Here is a 19,836-nt window from a genome sequence, read left to right as displayed (position 1 = left end):
TTTCCTCCATAATAAACTCTCTCCCTACTCCATAATAATTGCAGCCATTACCCAAGATGTATCACTGTCATGCCATCTCCGCGGACAGTGAGTGTGTTTGTGTCTGTGTGCGAGTGTGTTTGTGTGTATGACGGGCTGATTGAGAATGAAACAATCAGCAGGCCAACACAAACACAGCTGTTTTATTGTTGCGCTGCTCAGATGTGCTTTCACGGGCAGACGGTGTGTGTGTGTGTGTGTGTGATCATATAGAGTAAAGAGTGACCCCACCTCCTGTTCAGCCCCTCCTGCTCTAATGAAAAGCTCTGGCAGTATAAGCTAATGCAGAGACACCCCTCATTTCTCTCTGTCTGTATTTTTGTGCTGTTCCTAAAGCTGAAATCTGCAACAGTTTAGTTAATGTCCGACTATTACATTAATCTGTGTTGTGCATCTGTGTTCTGCTGCATAATAATAACACCTAAAGAAGAACCAACTATTATTACTGCAGTTTGAATGTGCAGAATGTTAATTTCATTTTCTTCAAAGAACTTTCTCACAAACTTTGTTAAAGTTCTTAGACTTTAGTGGCATTTGTATTTTGTTTATATTTGCTTTTTTTTTTTTTTCCATCTCTGGTGTTTAAAATACCCCCTAACTTAAAGAAGCATTTCTGTTATTTTGTTTCTCACTTACAAGAGACAAGAAACTGTAGCTGTCAGACAAATATAGTGGAGAAAAATCTATCTTTGTCTGTGTTGGTTTTCAGTAGTGCTTCATTGTGCTGAAAAGTATAGTACTGTACAGTATATAGAAAGTACACTATACAGTGTACAGTAAGTGCAGTATATAAACTTGTCTTACGGTTTTTGATGTCCCTTATTTCAAATGTAACACTGTATTTTTACTTTTATATATTTTTCTTAAGTTTTGTTATATCTAATAAATTGTCTTGCAGTTTTGTCCAAACGCCACAACTTTTCCACAAATTTCACCAGTTATCGGTGCTTCCCCCATTTTTTTGCATTTAAATTTTTTATTTTGTCACAGGTACTGAAAAGAACACAAGGTTTGTCATTCTTACAGACATTTCTGCTTGCTGTTTTGACGGAGTTTGAGCTCGCAACAATTCCGGAGGGACTGAAATACACTTGTAAATACACTGGTAAATACCTTAGTATATTTGCTTGATTTTCAGTCAGCCCCTCTGGAGAAAAATTCACCAGTTGCCACTTGTGGACACCACAGGCATGTGAGCTGCAGCAGTTCAGCAAGGTAGCCGTCATACATAGGTGGGGGGAAGCAGTGTGGCCTGAGCACTAGTGTTGTCTTTTTCGCTCTTATTGTAACTTCCTTGTCAGCTTATTTTAGCATCATTATCAGTGGACTTCTTCATTGAGAAAATAAATCATAGACACTGGATTATTACAGGAGCCATCACTTTACAGAATCCTATAAACACTTTATTGTGCTATTATCTTCATTGGAGTTCTGGCAATATCTGCATTATTGCATACAAATGCTACCATATCACTGTTGGAATTGCGTTAAAACTTGAGCCCTGAAGTGTGTGGCCATGTTTTATACACACGTTGTTTTTTCCTTTCATATTTTTGGTGTGAGTAAGAGAGAGAAAGAGAAGGGGGGAGCAAAAAAGAGAGGCACATTGAGTGCTGGCACTTTATCCCATGCTGGTGATGGTGGTTGGCATTGTGTTATGCCAGTTAGCGTTTGGCGCCAGCACACAGAGGGCATGGTGTGTGTTTGTGAGTGTAGGGGAGGTAAGTGGTGTGAGAGAAGGACAGAAATAATACCTATGAGAAAGGAAGCGAAGAGGAGAGGAGACAAGGGGAAGAGGAGAGTCAGTGATGAAGGGGTGAGAGAGGAGGGATAGAGAAGTGAGAAGGATGGTAGGGCAACGAGGGCAGACAGGCCTTGTGCCTTTGTGTGTGTGTATGAGTGTGAGTCAGTACCTATGTCTTTTTTTGTGTGTGTGTGTGTGTGTGTGTGTGTGTCCCTGCGTCTTTGTACTGGCTAATCTAGGCGTCAGCAGCTTTTTGAGGCTTTTGTGCTGACAATAATCACACAGCGCTCCTCTTTTCAATTCATCAGCAACAACAACAAGGGATCACATGTCCCCTATACAGAATCCAGAGAGCCGGAGAGCGAGAGGGAGACAGAGGGAGGGCACGGACAGAGTTAAAGTGGCCATCATGTTGCCTAGTTACTGCTTGGGTTGATGGCGATTTGGTGTGTGTGGGCAGGCACATGCAAGCGGTCAACACCCTCTGCACCTCTGCTGAGCAGCAAAAAGTACAATCACACACTTACAAACAATCCCTTCTTCTTCTTGTTTTTTTCTTCAAAGAATAATTTATTTCATGTTGCAGTGTGATGGATAAACAATGAGTAAACCACTGGTCAAATCTGTAGCAAGCATTAATAATAATCATCATCATCAGAATAACATTAATAGGAATAATTATTTCAATTATAAATAATAACAATATCAGAGTGATCAGAGTAATTATTACATCTATACAAGCTACAAATATCAGCATTTTGTCGTATGTCTTTTTTTCTGCTGTTAAAACCTTAAACACTTCACACATGACCCGGCCGGTGCAGCTGCCCCTCTTGGCCACGCAGAGCAACGAGAAAAAATCTGCTTTTCTTTTTCTTGTGGTGGCTTCCAGTTTCAAGGTTCTTAACATAAAAAGGGATTAAAATTGGATTTCTGAATGTAGGAGGCATGAGCAGAGTTTTGAGAATGGCTGATTGTACTAAAATTAGTCGTCAGTATTCTTGTTGTGTTTAAACCCTCTGTGAAAGTGTTTGAGTCCAATAAATACTTTAAAAGAGGCACCATGATGCTAGGTGTAAACATAGCAGAAGTTATGTGTTTTAAAACATGTTAGTGTGGATTTAACTTTAGAGAGTGACCTATGACCTCCGAGAATAAACTTGAAATGTCAATAATTAAGTCAAACTTTTAGTATTAGTCAAAGGTGAAGGAATGTTGAAATACATTTAAATACCATGTCATGAATAAAGTCGAAATGGTTTTTCGACTTTATTCTCAACATTTCTTCTCCGTTACCAACATTAATTGTCAAAGTGCAAATGTAAAATGCAAATTTTCCATAAAATTCTTCCCAATAAACTGGATATTAGGTTATGACAGAGATATAGACACTGGTGTACTTCTCTGCGAGAAAGTGCAATACAGAAATGCCAAAAACAATGTTGCCATCACATAGTTTGTTCACCAGAAAGCCACTGACGTGTTTTTCAGCTGTAAAATGTCAGAATCCTACACTACATAAAGAAATTCAAGAGATCTTTATCAAAAATGTCCCTAGTATCAGTATTACCATTAACCATGTCGTAACTGTGCAGTAACTGAGGTTAGTGGATCGGTCTGATTCATGATGAATTAAAATAAACTCAGATTTGGATTACTTTTTTCCTAAAAATTGTAAGAAAAGTGGGACTGGTAGTAAATAACATGAGCCAAGAGGGGCAGCCAGGGAAGGGTGGGGCAGGGAGAGCCACACAGTCAAAAAAACACCCAGTACATCTCAGTACAGTAAGAAGAGGGAGAAGTAAAAAGAGGAGGGAAAAAAGAAGGGAAATAAACAACAACTAAGTTCATTTATGCCCAGTTTGTATGGGCTCGGTTGAGGATTTGGGAATGCTACTGTGCTTTCCTATTCAAGAGGTGTGTGTGTGTGTGTGTGTGTGTGTGTGTGTGTGTGTGTGTGTGTGTGTGTATGTGTGTGTGTGTACACGTATGTGTGTGTTTGTGGTTGTATGTGCATGTGTATCTATGTGAGTGACTGAGGGTTCATAGAAGAGAAGCTTATACAAAGGAGAAAAAATACAGAAACATCACTTTTTTTTCAAAAATGTCCATGTAACTTAAAAACATCCACAATAAAAAGATTTTTATATATTATCTTCTTTCTTTTTAGTTCGCTCCAGACTCCAAGTCATGGGCTGAAGATTGATCCTTCATCTTCCTCGCCCCTTTGATCCTCCAGAGAGGGATGAAGCTTGGACGAGGTGGAGGAGAAAGAGGAGACGGGGTTTTCAGCAAAGAGGAGCTTTTCTGTAAGTGCAAGGAGGTTCAGTTCTCTCTGTTTTGCTTTTAATTTATAAAAGTCTCAACATAATGTGTTAATTTGAGTATCGCATGACTCATGAGTCCAAGCCCTCGCAGAAATCGTTGAAGAGGACAATTTTTTTTTCTTTATAAAACATTTTGACGGCAGTTTTGTCTCTAAAAGATGGGCTGACCAAAAACAACCACCAACAAACCTCTGTGGAAGCCTCCGAGTTGAATCACTTCAAGTCTCTGTATCACGTTATGAACGTCAAACACCTTGAAATTCACTGAAGACCTCAACCTAGTCTAACTGCTCCTCTAGAGGTGTTTTCTCACAGTCTTCTCACTGTCCTTGGAGGTTTGTCCTGCTTGCCGTGTTTCCTCCCTCTCTCTAGTCAGTCATGGAGGAGTTCTTGTAGACAGTTGGGGGATTTGAAGACCTCAGGAACCTCGCTGTCCAGTTTGCAGATCACCTTGTAGATGGCCTTCTTCCAGGACGGGTCTGCGTCCTTTCCAGCCACGATGGCATTGAAGAACTCGCGGAGAGTCACCTGGGCCACCTCCAGAAATCGATCAGGAACCTGCCAGAGAAAAAGGAAGTGGGGAGGAGGAGGGAAGAAAAAGGAAATCATGATTGTAGTGACTGCTTTGACTGTTTGTACTGAAGAAAAACTTCCTTTAATCACCTTCCCCTTTCTTATCCTATAGTTAAAGTTACAACAGAATATTTATGGCTATAAAAAGCCTAACTGTCATACTTCTGTATGAGCACATTTACATCTTTTGAGTAGACAGTGTATTGTTTGGTCAAACGCACTATATGTGGACACACAAACACTAAGCAGTATCTCATTCCAAAGCATTTATCTACCACAGTCTGCGTTCTTTTTTGGGAGACTTCTCACAAGACTGAAAGTTAAGTTAGAGGCACTGTGTGCATCAGAGTTAATTTACTTCTGACCATCGTCAGAGGAGGAGGGCCACAATGGCACTGCTTTGTTGTGTGTATCAATTATTATTTTATTTATTAATCAATTAGTTGTTTGATCTATAAAAGTTAAAAATAAGTCCACCACATCAAAAATCTTTAAATCATGAACACATTTTCAAATACAGTTTTGTTTTAGTAAAGTGACAAAAAAAAAAGATGAAGAATGAGGTATGCGTGTGTTTCAGGTGTACATATCTTACTATTCCTGTACCAAGTTCTTCTTCTTCAGCTCTGAACTTCCTCTAAATCTACTTCCCCTTTCTCAACACCTCCCAGCTGTGCGCGCGTGTGTGTGGTGTCAGAGTTCCTTATGCACACACTTGCACGTAATGACACAGTCAGTCCTTGACAACGGCAGGTGAACAGTTGTCTGTGATCTGTCACTGTGTGTGTGTGTGTGTGTGTGTGTCAGAGTTTAAACAAGAGCAAAGGGATTGCAGGGATCCAATTGTCCTTTCCACATGCAGGCATAAATATACTGTCATCACAAGGCTTTGTGTGTGTGTTTTAATGCTCTGTGTGTGCTCATAGCAGTGTTTGACAGCAGAACAATGGCACACACACACACACAGACACACGCACTTACTTGCATACACACATTTTTCATTCTTTCTTCTGCCCTTTCTCCCGGGGGCAAGATCATTCAAAGACACTAAACAACCTGACTTGGATTCTCCCCTCCTCCTCTCTTTTTTTCTTCTTCTTTGTCTCTTTTTCTTGCATGCAGATGCGCGCACACACACACACACACACACACACACACACACACACACACACACACACAGGGGGCTGACTCTTCCAGACGAGGTACATGCACCTATACACCCCAACAAACACACACACGCGCGCGCGTAGAGGACGACAAGAGTGCCGTCTGGGTGTAACCCCGTCACGCGTGGCAGGACATGCCAAGGTTAGCCGCCACCAGAACGGATGAATCACCCCACACACACACACACACACACACACACACACACACACACACACACACACACACACACACACACACACACACTAAATGATTCCCTGGACTCTCATATACTCTGTCTACCCTCACCTACCCTCTCTCTCTTTTTAGCTGGCCCCTTGAGACCACAGTTATTTCAATGAGGCCCTCTGTCACTGTCTCGCTATAGACACTACTGTACGCACACACTCTTCCTCAAACACACACACAGAGGAAAGATTAAACTTTACAGGTGATATCTACGCCAATGCAGACATGGTAGATTTTACACATTTTAAAGTTTTCAAAGAAAAGTTAAGGTCTCAGGTCTTATTTTTGTAGTTTTGTCCGTCATTGCTATCACTTATGGTCACATCTACCTCAGTAATTGCTTTGATATGGAAAAACGGTAAAACACACCATAACAAAGTCCAACAGGTTAAAAACAAGTGGTGAGACAGTTCAAAAATGTCCAGATCGTCTGAACCATTGGTTCAGACTCCATAAAACTTTATGGCGTGTATGTATGTTATAAAACTTACATGCATTAGAAAAGTATGCAGTTAAAACATCCAAAGAATATGGATTTGTGAAAAAAGAGGCAGTTTGTCAGTTGCTCTCTGTTGTTATTGTTATGTATGCATTAAATATAATATGAAATATCCATAAAATGTCACTTTTCTAAGTTTACTTAATGATAAAAAAAGATGAAAAAAGTTGGGAAACACTGATCTAAGCCACTTTTCGGGGGTCAGTAATAATCCTTCATCAGCAAGTTTGAGTCCAAGTGCAGGAGCTACGATTTTTTGATAAAAGTAGTATATTCTGCAGATGTAAAGGAACATGCTTGTTTGGCACAGACCCCAGCAAAATTAGATCAGTATTGCAGTCATATCACCTGTCAAAATAATCACAATATGTTATTTTTATTTTAGATGTCATTCAGCCCTAATGCTGCTGCTTATGAGATCTCCGCTGTTAACTTGGAGTACAGTTCTTTTATTAGAGATGGGAATGATGGCCAGAACTACACAAATAAGATCTCAGTTGTAATTATTAATTAAAAGGGAATTATCCCTTCAAACAAAAAGGGGTTTAAAAAAAAAAAAAGAAATAATCATTAAGGCTCAGCAGGTGTCAAAACATTTCTGTAATTTTAAAAGAGTAAAACCTTGTTTTACCTTTGCAAGAAAACACAGAAAGCCCCAAAGTCAGTCTGCTGTTTTTAATAGTTGCTGTGAAAGTGCCCAGAGGGACAAATAAAAGTTGAAACCTGAGCTTGATCTTGAAGATGAATGTGCCTTTGAGGCGTCCTCTCCCTCCTGGATTACATCCCTCCAGCCTTTAGTTGTTCAAATTTGCTCTCATCTTTAAAAAAAGACATATCCATCTTTTTTTGACATCTGCCCAGAACATCTTAATATTTCTTTGCTTTTTTGACTTCTCAGAAACTCAAATTGAATCTTTTTCTAGTCACTTTCACTATCGAGAGGTGCATCAGTGAAACACGTAAATTGCAGGGGTCTAGCTACAAAACCTGAATGCCCTAATTGACTATTGCTTCTGCTTTTATTTAGATTTTATTTATCTTTCTCGTTAAATACAGTTAACACTTTTCACTTTGACAAAGAAAGACCCACAATCCTAACGGCAAAACAAGACAAGACATAAGACAACACCACACATCTACTCAATTACAATGCGCTTTGAAACAAAAACTACCACGCACAGTGGGACAGTAAGAGATTCAGTGACCTTGACCTCAGAGGCTCGGACCTGAGTTTGGACCTGTTTTTGCATTGCAGCGCCGGCATCATCTCGTTCAGTGCAATGATTGTTGTGTTTTTAAAATGTTTCAGGGGTGACGTGTGCCATCAGCGTTGCAGCGGCAAGAGGACGCAGTGCGAAACAAGACGACGATGGGGAGAGAAAAAGGACACCGCTGATTCACAGAGAGGTAGGAAAACACAAACAGAGAGAAGAGAGGAGATTGTGTGTTTCATTGGGTATCAGCTTGACTGGACAAACACACAAACACACATGCAGACACACACTTGGGTCCAGATGCCCAGATTTCTCTGGCCATCGTAAATCAGTCCAATAAAGAGATCTAAATTAGGCCATCATCAATACAGATGGGCCTGTTTCCCCTGTGTGTGTGTGTGTGTATGTGTGTGTGTGTGTGTGTGTGATTTACTCCTGGCTTGGATCTTGATATGGCGTCTAGTTGCCAGGAGAGACAGAGCGGGCAAGGAATGGGGGGAAAGTGGGAAAGAGAAAGAAAAGATAAAGAGGAAGAAAGACACTTGGTTCCCAGTAAACATAATTCGCATGATTGCTCCGGTTTGGTGGGTAAATATTGGATGAAGGGAGGCTCAATTACTCTCTCTTCACACACACACAGACACACAGATGCACGCACACACAGAAGGACAAGAGCCTGTAAATCTCTAAATCGCTGCCCAACAAAGAGGCCTACTGGGACGAGGCCCTCCCTCCCTCTTTTTTCCTCTCACTCTCTCCTCTTCGTCCTCCTCATTGGCTCTTCAACCCCTTGAATCTTCTTGGAAATATGAGAAAATCACAAGTGTACTGAGTGATTATTGTAGTTCATCGCAGGCATGCAAAATGCTGACAGAAGCCTTTGCTGCTTTCAAGAAATATTACCTGGATTACTTCATTTGTTTTTGTTTTCCTTTTGCGTTTACTGCCTATTCTCAACCATTTTCCATTCTGTTGCATGCTATTGTTATTTGCATTTGCAAATTTATCAATCTTTGCCTTTTGGTTTCATCATCCGCATCTCTGTTTCACTGTCTCGTTTGCATCTTAGCTATGTTTTGTTATGAATGGAAATTAATGACGCATATTATCAAATTATATGAGGGACACATGCAAAGACACATTCATCAAAAAAACAGGAAGCTTCTTGCAAGTGGTGACACAGTTTTAGTTTCATGAGTAATGGCAATAGAAAATAGGTATTTATGCTCATATACACTACCTACCACCACATTATTGTTGTTTATTCTGATAACACAGCTGTGTGGGGTAAAGTGTGGGTCGTTTCTCTTTTATTTTGAAAGTCCAGCATTATCCAGTGAAGGATCTGTTCTTGTCAGACTTTGATAATTAACTCTGAAGCAAATGGAGAGAAATGTTGCAGATGATTTGATATAAACGTTACTTTGTTTGTATTTTTTTTAGGCAGACTGAGATTCATTTCATCATAGCTATTTACAGCAGTTTTAGTGCTACTTGCTGTTTTGTTCTGTTGAATCAGACTCGGTCTACAAAGCTACACATGCCACATATTTGGTATCAAATTGAAGAAGAGTTTGTATTTTTTTTAAATGAAAATAACTTGTGATTGTGTTTTTTTATTCGGTTTTTGAGACAAAGCTGTTTGGAGGAGGAAAGTACGATGCAAAGTGAGGATTCTCAGCAATATAACTACAACAGTTCTATGAATATAAATCTAAGTTTCACAGAATTTGCTGTTCCCTAAACTTGGTGTGATTTTTCTCCTTCCAGGAATCAAAGTTGTATTCTATGTTTCTAGCAGCAGCAACAACAACTGTACTGTAAACATGAGTATGACTAGTGAAAACACAAAAGAGCACCACTGGCAGGAAAATAAACCATCGCTAGAAGACCTGAAGTGCAGAAAGAGCACAGCAGTAAGCACTTAGCAACAGTGACGTCCGCTTTGCTAATTTAGTCATTTTTTACAGTGCAGACCACAAGCACAAAAGGGCAGTGTTGCACTAAAAATTATTTTTAGAATAAAGGAGAGCCTTTTATAAGTAGGTTACTTCTTTATAGATACACTGCCCCATTTTAACACAGACTTAAGTTACACACTCAGGTCGAGCATCAACACAGACAGCAACATCACCCAGAAAATATAGATGTATAACTTAACAATAACATATCATGATAGTTTGGCACAGCAGCATATTCAGTCACTTACACAAGAAACCTTCAGCGAGCAGAAGAATCACTTTATTACCAGTTTTGATTCAAAACACAATGAGCACTTTGCTCTCAATCTCCACTGCAGGTCTTCACCTGCAAAAATATTCCACTTTAAAACCCGTTCATCTCTTAACTAAGGCGTGTTTCTCATCCAGACAAAGTTCCTCGCACTGAACGATCCATGACAAATCAGGTCTTTAAATGCTACTGTTGCTGTTCATTCTGTACCACAATCAAATTCCACCGATTCCCGTACTGCAATTATAGGATGTCTTGTATGCAGCTATTAAATTACTCTGTGTTTCTGCAAATAAGCATGAGCTAATTCCAGCAAATCAGCTTCTTTCTAGTAGGGCTGTACCTGACTGAATTTTGTCAGTCAAATTGGATTTGGCTGTTCAATACAAAGACTTGACAATTTATTCAAAATCCTAAACATAAAACAAGACAAAATACTGCAAATCATTGAACTAGTTTAGTTCAAGACAGTAAAATCGTTGATGATAAAATCCTTTAACCCAGAGGAAAGGACACATTCAAAGTAAGATCTTGTCTTTCTCTTGCTTGTGTGTCCCAGATATAAATGAGCTCAATTTAAGACCAGTATGAGACTTTGACCATATCTTCATAACCTCTTAAATCCAGCTCCTGAATAGTCTCGTCTTAGCCTGGGACCCATTTGAGACTAATTGAAGCTGTACGTCTTTTTTTGTCTCACTGCGCTGATCTTAAATGTGTCTTAAATAATTAGCTCTTGAGATAACAGTGAGATCTAAAAGTAAACTCTTATATGGGACCTTAAATTTGTCTCAGTGGTCAAATCTTGTTGCTCCATACGGTCGTCAAGGAGAAACCTGTGAGACACCTCTGAGCCCAGCAAAAGATCTCCTGCTTTTCTTTTGTTTTGCTCCTTTTCTCTCCTAAAAGGGGGTTTAAGAGAATCACGAGGCTTCAGTAAGCTCAAAATAAGAATCTCATAAGACAAAGCAAAGACAAAGTAGAAAGAAGTCTTTTCCTTCTTTATGAAAAACTATTACTTTAGTACTCAGAAACTGGAACAAATGAAGATGTTTTTGCTGTGAGGTCAAGTCACTAATTAATAGTGGCAGGAAGTGATAGTTGTTGTTAAATAAGCTCAGTAATAAACTGTGTTTTGTAGTCATGTAAATTCTCCAAGCACTTTCATGATTTCTGCCTTATTTTAGCATCTTTTCTTCCTTAAATCTTGCTCATTTTTCCTCTCCTATCCCAGTTCAACCCCACCTCCCTTCTTTCATTCCCCTCCTCTCCTTTCCTCTGAAAATAAGCCACTCCTCTCTCTCTCTCTCTCTCTCTCTCTCTCTCTCTCCTTCTCTGCCTCCTGAAGGATTAATGCTTTTTTTTCCTCACGCTGTCACCATGAGACTGATAGAGACGTCTGGGCTGTGCGCATGTTTGTGTGTCCTCGGTTGACTCTACCTATTCACCTCTCCATACGTCTTTCCACCTGCCTTCCCACCTATCTCTCTGTTTCCATCCTCGCTCGCCATCTTGCACAGAAAGGAAACACACACACCAGGCTCTTAAGAAACACTGTGCAAACACCAGATGTTTGATTCTCAAGGTGTACAAACAGAAAGAGGCAGTATTTGTGTGTGTTGCCTCTGTTTTCTATTTTACCTGAAGGCCTTCTACCTCCCTCTATCAGCGCTGACAATGTTGACACACATGTAGTGATTTTATGAGCTCACATTTACATGTGTTCCTCGATTATTGATCATTTTTCAGCTTGCTTGTCCCTTTCAAACCATCTATCTGTGTCTAGTCGTGATGCAAGGTGTTGCTCTTTTCAGTTCCCAATGACCCTCACCCCACAAACAAACAAAAACACACACACACACACCTCAACATTTTCTATTTTGTTGCCATTCATTTACTGTGGCCTTGAGGTCCACTTTGCCATTGGTCAGTAGAGTATTTTTCTATCATCGAGACAATACTGGAACTCTTTCATGTGCTGCTCCTTCTGTGGACTGAGCAAATGCTCTGTGCCTGTGTGTGTGTGTGTGTGTGTGTGTGTGTCTGAGTGGACATATCATTTTTGTGCCAACACACAAGCATCTGCTTCCTTTTTCCTCCTCTTCGCTCTCACTCTCCCTCTCTTTCCCCACTATCAAGCCTGGCTTTAGTCACACACACACACTCTGGCAGGAAAATATGAACACACGCGCACACGCACAGAAAAACACATCCAGACTTGGGACTCTTTTTCTTCTTCGTCTATTTCCTGTCATCGTTTCTCCTTCAACAGGAACTAAGGAATGGAAATTCCAGGCTTAACATTGTAAATCATCTGTGTGTATTGTAGATATAGCAGCGATTGTTGGGAGTGATAATGGAAGTGAAGACAGACTGTAGCTCGTAGTGGCCTAACACCTTATGTTGGTTTTTCCATCTCTGCCTGCAGCCCTTTTTTTGCTATCTGGGTCTTAAAGGATGAGCTGAACATGCTGCATTAAACATTAAAAGGACTCTCCTTAATTTGTGTCCAAAACATTGTTGTTTTGGTTTGAAACTCAATATACACACACCCCTCCTGCATGCATATGTGTTCTCCCGTGAGCCTAGCTTCTGTTTCCTCTCCTGCTGCCACACACACTTGTCCTGTATTAGGATGATAGTAGTGTGTCAGACAAACAATGGTGGAAAGTAACCAAGTACTTTGACTCATGTACAGTACTTGAATGCAATTTTGAGGTACTTTGAAATGAGATATTTCCAATTTGAGCTACTTTTATACTTTACACAGGTGGAAATATTGTACTTTTTACTCCACTGTGTTCATTTGACAGCTGTAGTTACCTTTCAAATGAAGATTTTACACTCAAAAAATGTAACGGTTGTTTTTCCCTTCTGAACTTTCAGATGGACCTGTTGGAATCTCAGGTAGATCAAATTATCCAATATTTCACAAAAGAATCTGATATTACAGCAACAGTTCAAACGATTAATAGATTTTTTTTTATTCTAATACTTTTGTGCTTTGTTTTAAATGAATGACTTAGTGGTACTGGAGTACCTAAACATTGTGGTATTGGTAATTCTACTTCAGTAAAAGAGCATCTAATAAAACCACAAGCTCCTTCTGTTGGAGTGGTTTGGGGCAGAGCTGTACGACAGTAAGACAGAAAAATGAAGACTTGATGCTTGAAAACCAATAAAACTAAAAAGGTACAGCAAGTTCCTTGTTGAAAACAAAAACCTTCAAGTCTCTGGGTTTGACCTAGTAAGATCCAGAATCATTAAAAAATAAAGATGACTAAGAATATTAAAGATGGCCTTGCATGGCCGCCCACCTTGAATATTTTCTTGGCTCTGAAAAAAAAGCAATTTTGAAAAGAAAGTGTGGGAGTGCTGCATAATTCTGTCATCATTCAGTTTTGCCATGATGGTGCATTGCTCTGTGCAATGACACAACTAAAAAAACAAGAGCTGAAACCTGTTTACTAACTTGTTTCACCTTCTCACATCAGTTTACCACCAGATTATGCTGTCATGTTTTTGTGCAAATGAGTCAGCTAATATAAGAATATGTTTATGATTCCACTATTTATAATTCCTCATTAAAATGTGGCAAAATGTACATTTTTAAGCTTGTATCTGTTCTATCGATTAATGTTTAATTGATTAATCTTACAATTTAACAGATTTAAAATTCAATAATGATGTAGTGATATGATATATATGTTTTGTACCATTTCTCCGATGCTCACAGATTTGCTCACAGTTTGGTTTGGTCTGCCTCGTTTATCTCAAACCGTTTGTTGTCATTTGTTGGTTTAGGACAGGCGTACAAGAGCAGCCATTTTGAACAGGGTCCTTATTGTTTTGAGATTATTGTTTGTTAAAGGAAAATGCACAAGATCTGCAACCTTAATCTGTTCTATCGTGTTTTACACCGACAGATAAACTATAAACAACTTGAAGAATCTCAGTCAGCTGTGGGGTCTCTCTGATTGATGATTCCACTCATCGTCTTTCAGGGGGCAGCCCTGGTTCTGCTCCTCTATGCTCCGGCTGCAGTGCACATACTGAACATAAATAGCTCAGACAGTAACCTGCTGGTAAGGTGCTGTTTGACACAGTCACCCATATTTGCACCAGGCAGATAGCAGCCATCCCAAGGTGAAGCACCTGGAAAGATCACACTTTTGCTGGATAGACATTAAGTTAAAAAAAACAAAACAGCATGCATTTTAGAGATATAATCAGCTGTTTGACTGCAGATAAATCAGGGCCACAAATCTTTTCACAGCTGCCATTTAAAGTGTGAAATTGAAGGTAAAGGCTCAGACTGGGGGTTCCTCCAGGACATCAGCAATATGTTTCCTTTCTCTGCTGCTCTTTTGTCAATCAGTCACTGATCTCACTGTCACCAGGACAATGGCAATAAAGTTTCTCTTTGTTCAGACTGCATGTGACTGAAAGGAAGGGTCTGCGTCCTGAGATTGCGTCTGTGTGTGTGAGTGTCTCACTATCTCATGAGTGTGTGTATCTTCTTTTTGTCTGCAACCGTGTGTCTCCGTATCTCCGTGCGCTGCCGTTTGTGTGCTCATACACGTGCTGTGCTTCCTTGGACTGGCGTGTATGTGTGTGTTCTGTGCTTCCTTGTGTGTGTGTGCAAGTGTGTGTCACCCATAGAGGACAATAGCCTGGGTCATCTGACTGAGAGGCTGCAGACCACTAGTATCACATGACGGAGGCTGAAGGCCACGTCTTTGTTACCAGGCCTATTGTTAAAGCTAAGGAGACAGCTGGGGCAGGGGAAGGGAATCACTGCATGCACAACACACACACACTCATATCCACACACACACACACACGTACAGGAAGACCATACACAGGGACACATGCACGCATACACACACACACACATATGCACCGCCCCCTCGTGACTCCAATCAGGCTCAGTGACAAAGATGATGCCTTCTTCTTCTCAACTGGAATACTAAGACACACACAGACACACAGACGCACACACACACACACACACACACACACACACACACACACACACACACACACATTGCATGCAGTAATAGCATAGCTATAATTATAGTGACAGAAACTGGCAGGTGGCATTGTCTGTACCATACCGCTCTCTGTCAAGCAGCAACACCGAGGAGGAGACAGTGAGGAAGACTTAGTTACTTAGTGCTCATATTTGCTTAATGACACTGAGTGACAGCAACAGAGAGTGTGCATTCACATAGATTAAGGGCTTGTGTGTGTATTTATACTTTTATACATTTTACTTTGTAAAAAAAACATTTTCATGTACAACTCATTTTCATTAGTTTTTCTAACCTACACTTTCCATTCCTGAAAACTAAAGCATACAGTAGGGTAACTGATATTTTTCAACCTGGACCTTATTGTCTCATGTTTTTGTGTCTAAGTGACTCATTGGGACAATTTTTGAAAACTGGTCCAGTACTGAGGGAGAGCGTTGCGGCTGGCAGAAGTGAAACTGGGCTACAACATAATACAGCGTTCGTTCCATGAAAACCCTTGAATAATAATGCATTGTTTTCAAGGTTTGAAAAGTGCTTCGATTTTGGATAAAGTGCTTGAAACTACAGTTGCATTACTTTCATAATGAATTGCTGCCTGCCTGAATAGTTTGCTTTTACAATGAAGAAATATAAAAGAAAATACATTGGACTGAAAGACACGTGGCATATTCTGAAACATGAGACTTTCTTGTGTTGTCCTTTAATTTATCACCACTCTGAAGAACACATCACTTTGGGTGTTTATGGCACAATAACATCTGATTTAATGTGATGAAGAAATTAAATACACATATGAGTATATTTATTCTATGTATGTAATTTACCACAGTTGTAAGTTGCTGGAAAAGATTTGAAATGCACCTTGAAAATTCTTGAAAAGCTCTTGAATTGGATTTTGGAAAAGGTTGTTTTTTGCTCTCGTCAAACTCACCCGAGTCCAATTACAAAGTTGCAATTTTAACATTGTCGTGTTCATTTAAACATGACAGAAACAAAATAAACCCACCAAATTTCTTGGCTTGTCTTTTCGCTGCTCTAACAATCACCAGTTCTGGATTGGTTGAAATAAATCCTTAATTCACTGTTAAATGTGAAAATATCAGGAGAGGAGTGGGAGGAAGGTCAGACGTCAGGGAAGCAGTGAGGAGAAATGCTGAGTAGCTCCAGAATATTTTCACATCTACCTTAGTATGCATTTGGTGACTTTTATTTTGTTTCTGTTGAGTTTGGATGAACATGACAATGTTAAAATTACAGTTTCAAATTTCTGCAAAGGGTGTCTGGTTAGTTTTTCGAGAACAGTAAAACAGCTGTCTCTGGTTAGATAAAACACATCTTACTCTTTAACACAAAACTCTCTCTCTCTGTAGCGATCCTTTCCATAATATCAGGCAATCTGAGGCTGTCAGCAGCAAAATAAAAGCACTTTTAGTGACTGTACTTTGTTGGTGCACAGTTACTGAAAGGATTACATTGTAGCTCAGTTTTGCTTCTGTCAGCTACAGCACTCTCCCGCAATACTAGAGCATTTTCAAAAATTGTTGTCTTCATCATTCTCTTAAAGTAGGCTGCAGGTTGAAAAATCCTTTAGCTTTTTTTCTGTTTAGGCCATCCAAAGCTCTTGGTTATGGTTAAGTTTGTGATCTTGTCTTAATCTGAACTGTTTTAGTATCTTGCAGCTAACAATCCCAGTCTCCATTGTCCAAGTCTTAAGTGTTGTTGGCCCTTGCACCCACCCTGATCTACTCAGAAAATATATTTGGTAAAGCAAATCAGTAGCACAGAAACATATTTTATCAGAGACAAGGTTGCATCAGTTTTTGTTTTACAAGAAGTCATTAGTTCTACACTTGTTGTTAATGGGAATCCCTTAATCTGAACTGATTCCCTTAAGACTCTTAAAGAGAGACTTTTTGTGTCCCAGGATAGTCTCAAAATCCAGTTTCAGATGCTTTGGTACCCTCTTTTAATATATTTCAGCGGGAGACATTAGATACTTGGCGTAAAAATAGTCAAATTAAAGATATTAAAAGCTGCTGTCCCTTGTAGTAAAACACTTCAAATCATGAACCCCAGTGTGTAAGATGTAGTAATTGCCCAAAGCTTGTACGCTCAGAACGAGGGAGAGATCAGAGTCGGAGAAAGAGGGAGGAGAGGGAAAGAAAGCAGGACAGGTGTAGTCTTTGAAATGTGCGTGCGCGCCTTCTGGGTAGGTTACAAATAGATGACAAAAAAAGTTGAGGACTGGAAAAAGATGGAGAGTACATGATGCAAAAATGAGAAACGGATTTTTAATATTTGTGTGCGTATAGGTTCATTAATAACACAATGATGAGCCACAGTGCAAAAAATAAACCCAAATTTCTGCACTGAGGTATTTACTTAAAGCCGTAGACTATTTTCTATGAGAATCGATTCCTGAGAGTCGAGCTCAGCCCCTTTTTTTCAATGGACTCGCATGGAGATGAAGAGGAAGCGGAAAAGATGAGTGAACGGATGAATAAGGAGAGACAAAGGGTGACAAAGAATCTAAAACGGTGGAGAAAGACATGAGAAGTTTAGCCTTTCATGAAGTGCACAGCTTATGAAACCAGATAGCCCTGAAATGTGAGTGTGTGACCACTCTGTGGCCTCCAGGTGTGTGTGTGTATGTGTGTCAAAGTCAAAGGGCAGATTTTGGTAGCAACCACACCCACCCTTCATCTATCTCTGCTCTTTCAGATGAACACAAATGAGTATCTGTGTGTGTGTGTGTGTGTGTAGGAGTGAACATATGTGTGTGTGAGGCGCAGCTGTGCCGTCGTTTGGTGCTGACAGAGCCAGTGAGGATCCTTGAACTGGAAAGATGAGAACGTCCTCTAGAAGGCTTCATAAAAACGTCTCATTGTCCCTCTTAAGCCGACACACACACACACACCAAAATATGACAACTTTATCCCTTTCTAAGCCCTTGGTCCCTTTTGTTGCACTTTACATTCACATGTAGTGTGGAGCATGCACTCCTGGTCTGGCCAGTGTTGAAAATGCTAAATAAAATGAGTAATTCAAAGCAAATACAACAGGGCAGCTACAGTCCCTCAAAGCTATAGACCGGCAGTCCCCCACTCTGCTGCTTTTTAACCTGATGATATAATTCTGTCCATCATCATACACATATAGGGCTACAACCAGTCATCTTCAGTGTCAATTAATCTGTTGACTATTATCTTGAACAACTGTTTGGTCTATAAAATGTTAGAAAATGGTGGAAGTTTTGATCTGAACAGAAAATAATCACATCTGAGGAGCTGGAATCAAAGATTTAGACTTTTTTTTTCCATAAAAAATTACTTGATTTGATTAATTTAATAAGTGACAACTAGTTGATTTATTGAGTAAATTATTAAATTAATCACCAACTATTTTGATAATCAATTAGTCTTTATGATTCCAGCTTCTTAAATGTGAATATTTGCTGGTTTCTTTACTACTTTATGATAGTAATATAGTCATATAAACATCTTTGGGCTGTGGACAAAACAAAACATTTTAGGACGTCATCTTGGTCTTTGGGCAACACTGATGGACATTTTTCACCATTTTTTTGGACATTTTATGGACCAAATAATTGATCAATTATTTTATTATTTTATTATTATTTTTGCATTTTTATGTGGAAATAAAACACTCCAACAGTGCACCAAAATGATATACATATATGAATATTAATTTCTTTTGCCTTAAATATAGAAGTGCATTTGACTAATTCTTGAACCGGAAAACGCTTGGCTGTTTTCCATTTTTTTTTAAATTAAAAGTAAAAGATACGTCACTGGCATAAACAGTAAAGAAAAAAATATTTAAATAAAAAGCTTTACAGTATACGTGGTCTGCTGTGGATGGAGTTAATGTGGAGATTGGCCTGGACTGATGTTCCCGACCTGAATTATCATCCCAGCCGGCCCCTCTGTGTGTGTATGTGAGTTCGGCAGGGTGTTCATGTGCCGACGTCGCCAAAGTGTAGGTGTGCTTCAAACATCGCACCAAAACTTTAACACACACACAAGCACTCACATGTTAGGAGTGCCATGCCCAATGCTGCTGGCAGACTAAACCAACCACTCGTCAATCTGTTCTCGATATAAAAAAAAGAAAAAAAAAGAAAAAGAGGGAACGTTTCTCTCCATCTTGGCAGAAGGTAGAAGCTGACACCTTTCCCTGAGTGTCCTGGCAAAGAAAATCTCTTTTTGTTTCCCCCCCTTTTTTTATTTGAAGATGATTCTATTCCCCGTTTCCTTTCCCTTTCTCCAGCCTCCTTCCTTTCTTTGCTTTCCTCATTAGTTAGTGGGCAGAGCTGCAATTAGGACAAAATTGTTTCAGAGTTGGGGGGGGGGGGGGCGAGGGAGGGAAGGAGGAGAGAGGAGACAGTAAGGATGGAGGGAGGAGGAGGGAGAGGTAAACAAGAAAGAAGAGTTGAAAGAATGTGGCTGGAGAGGGGAGGAGGAGGTAATTAATGAAGCTGCTATAATTACTGGGGCCTGTTTACGCCAACTTTGGAAGACAACACACACACACACAAAAGTCCCCGACAAATTACACTCACCTTTCCACGGCAATAATCTACAATGACTGTTTAAAATGCTGGCCGTGTACGTTGACTAATGACACAGGCTTTTTTCAACCCATCAAACCAAAGAACACAGTATTGACTAGGATTAACTTCTTTTTTAACCAGGAAAAAACATAATAAATGCAAATTATTTAACCTCGTAAGGCCTTTTTTGAGCAGTTAATTTGACAA

At 39.7% G+C, this 19,836-nt stretch overlaps 1 protein-coding gene across 2 annotated transcripts in view; it reads right to left on the bottom strand.

Moving 5' to 3' along the window:
- Positions 1 to 3,752: 3,752 nt before the first annotated feature.
- prox1a (prospero homeobox 1a) overlaps positions 3,753 to 19,836 on the bottom strand; it is a 47,599-nt gene continuing 31,515 nt past the window's right edge. For both annotated transcript variants that reach the window (XM_084713545.1, XM_084713544.1), the window contains one exon: positions 3,753 to 4,668. In XM_084713545.1, coding sequence (XP_084569671.1) covers positions 4,483 to 4,668 — 186 coding nt within the window. In that variant the 3' untranslated portion in view covers positions 3,753 to 4,482. The remainder of the gene's footprint in view (positions 4,669 to 19,836) is intronic.

This window comes from Lutjanus erythropterus, chromosome 24 (genome assembly GCF_056507025.1).
Source record: "Lutjanus erythropterus isolate fLutEry1 chromosome 24, fLutEry1.hap2, whole genome shotgun sequence".
NCBI lineage: Eukaryota > Metazoa > Chordata > Actinopteri > Lutjaniformes > Lutjanidae > Lutjanus > Lutjanus erythropterus.
This window is presented reverse-complemented; position numbering and strand designations above follow the sequence as displayed.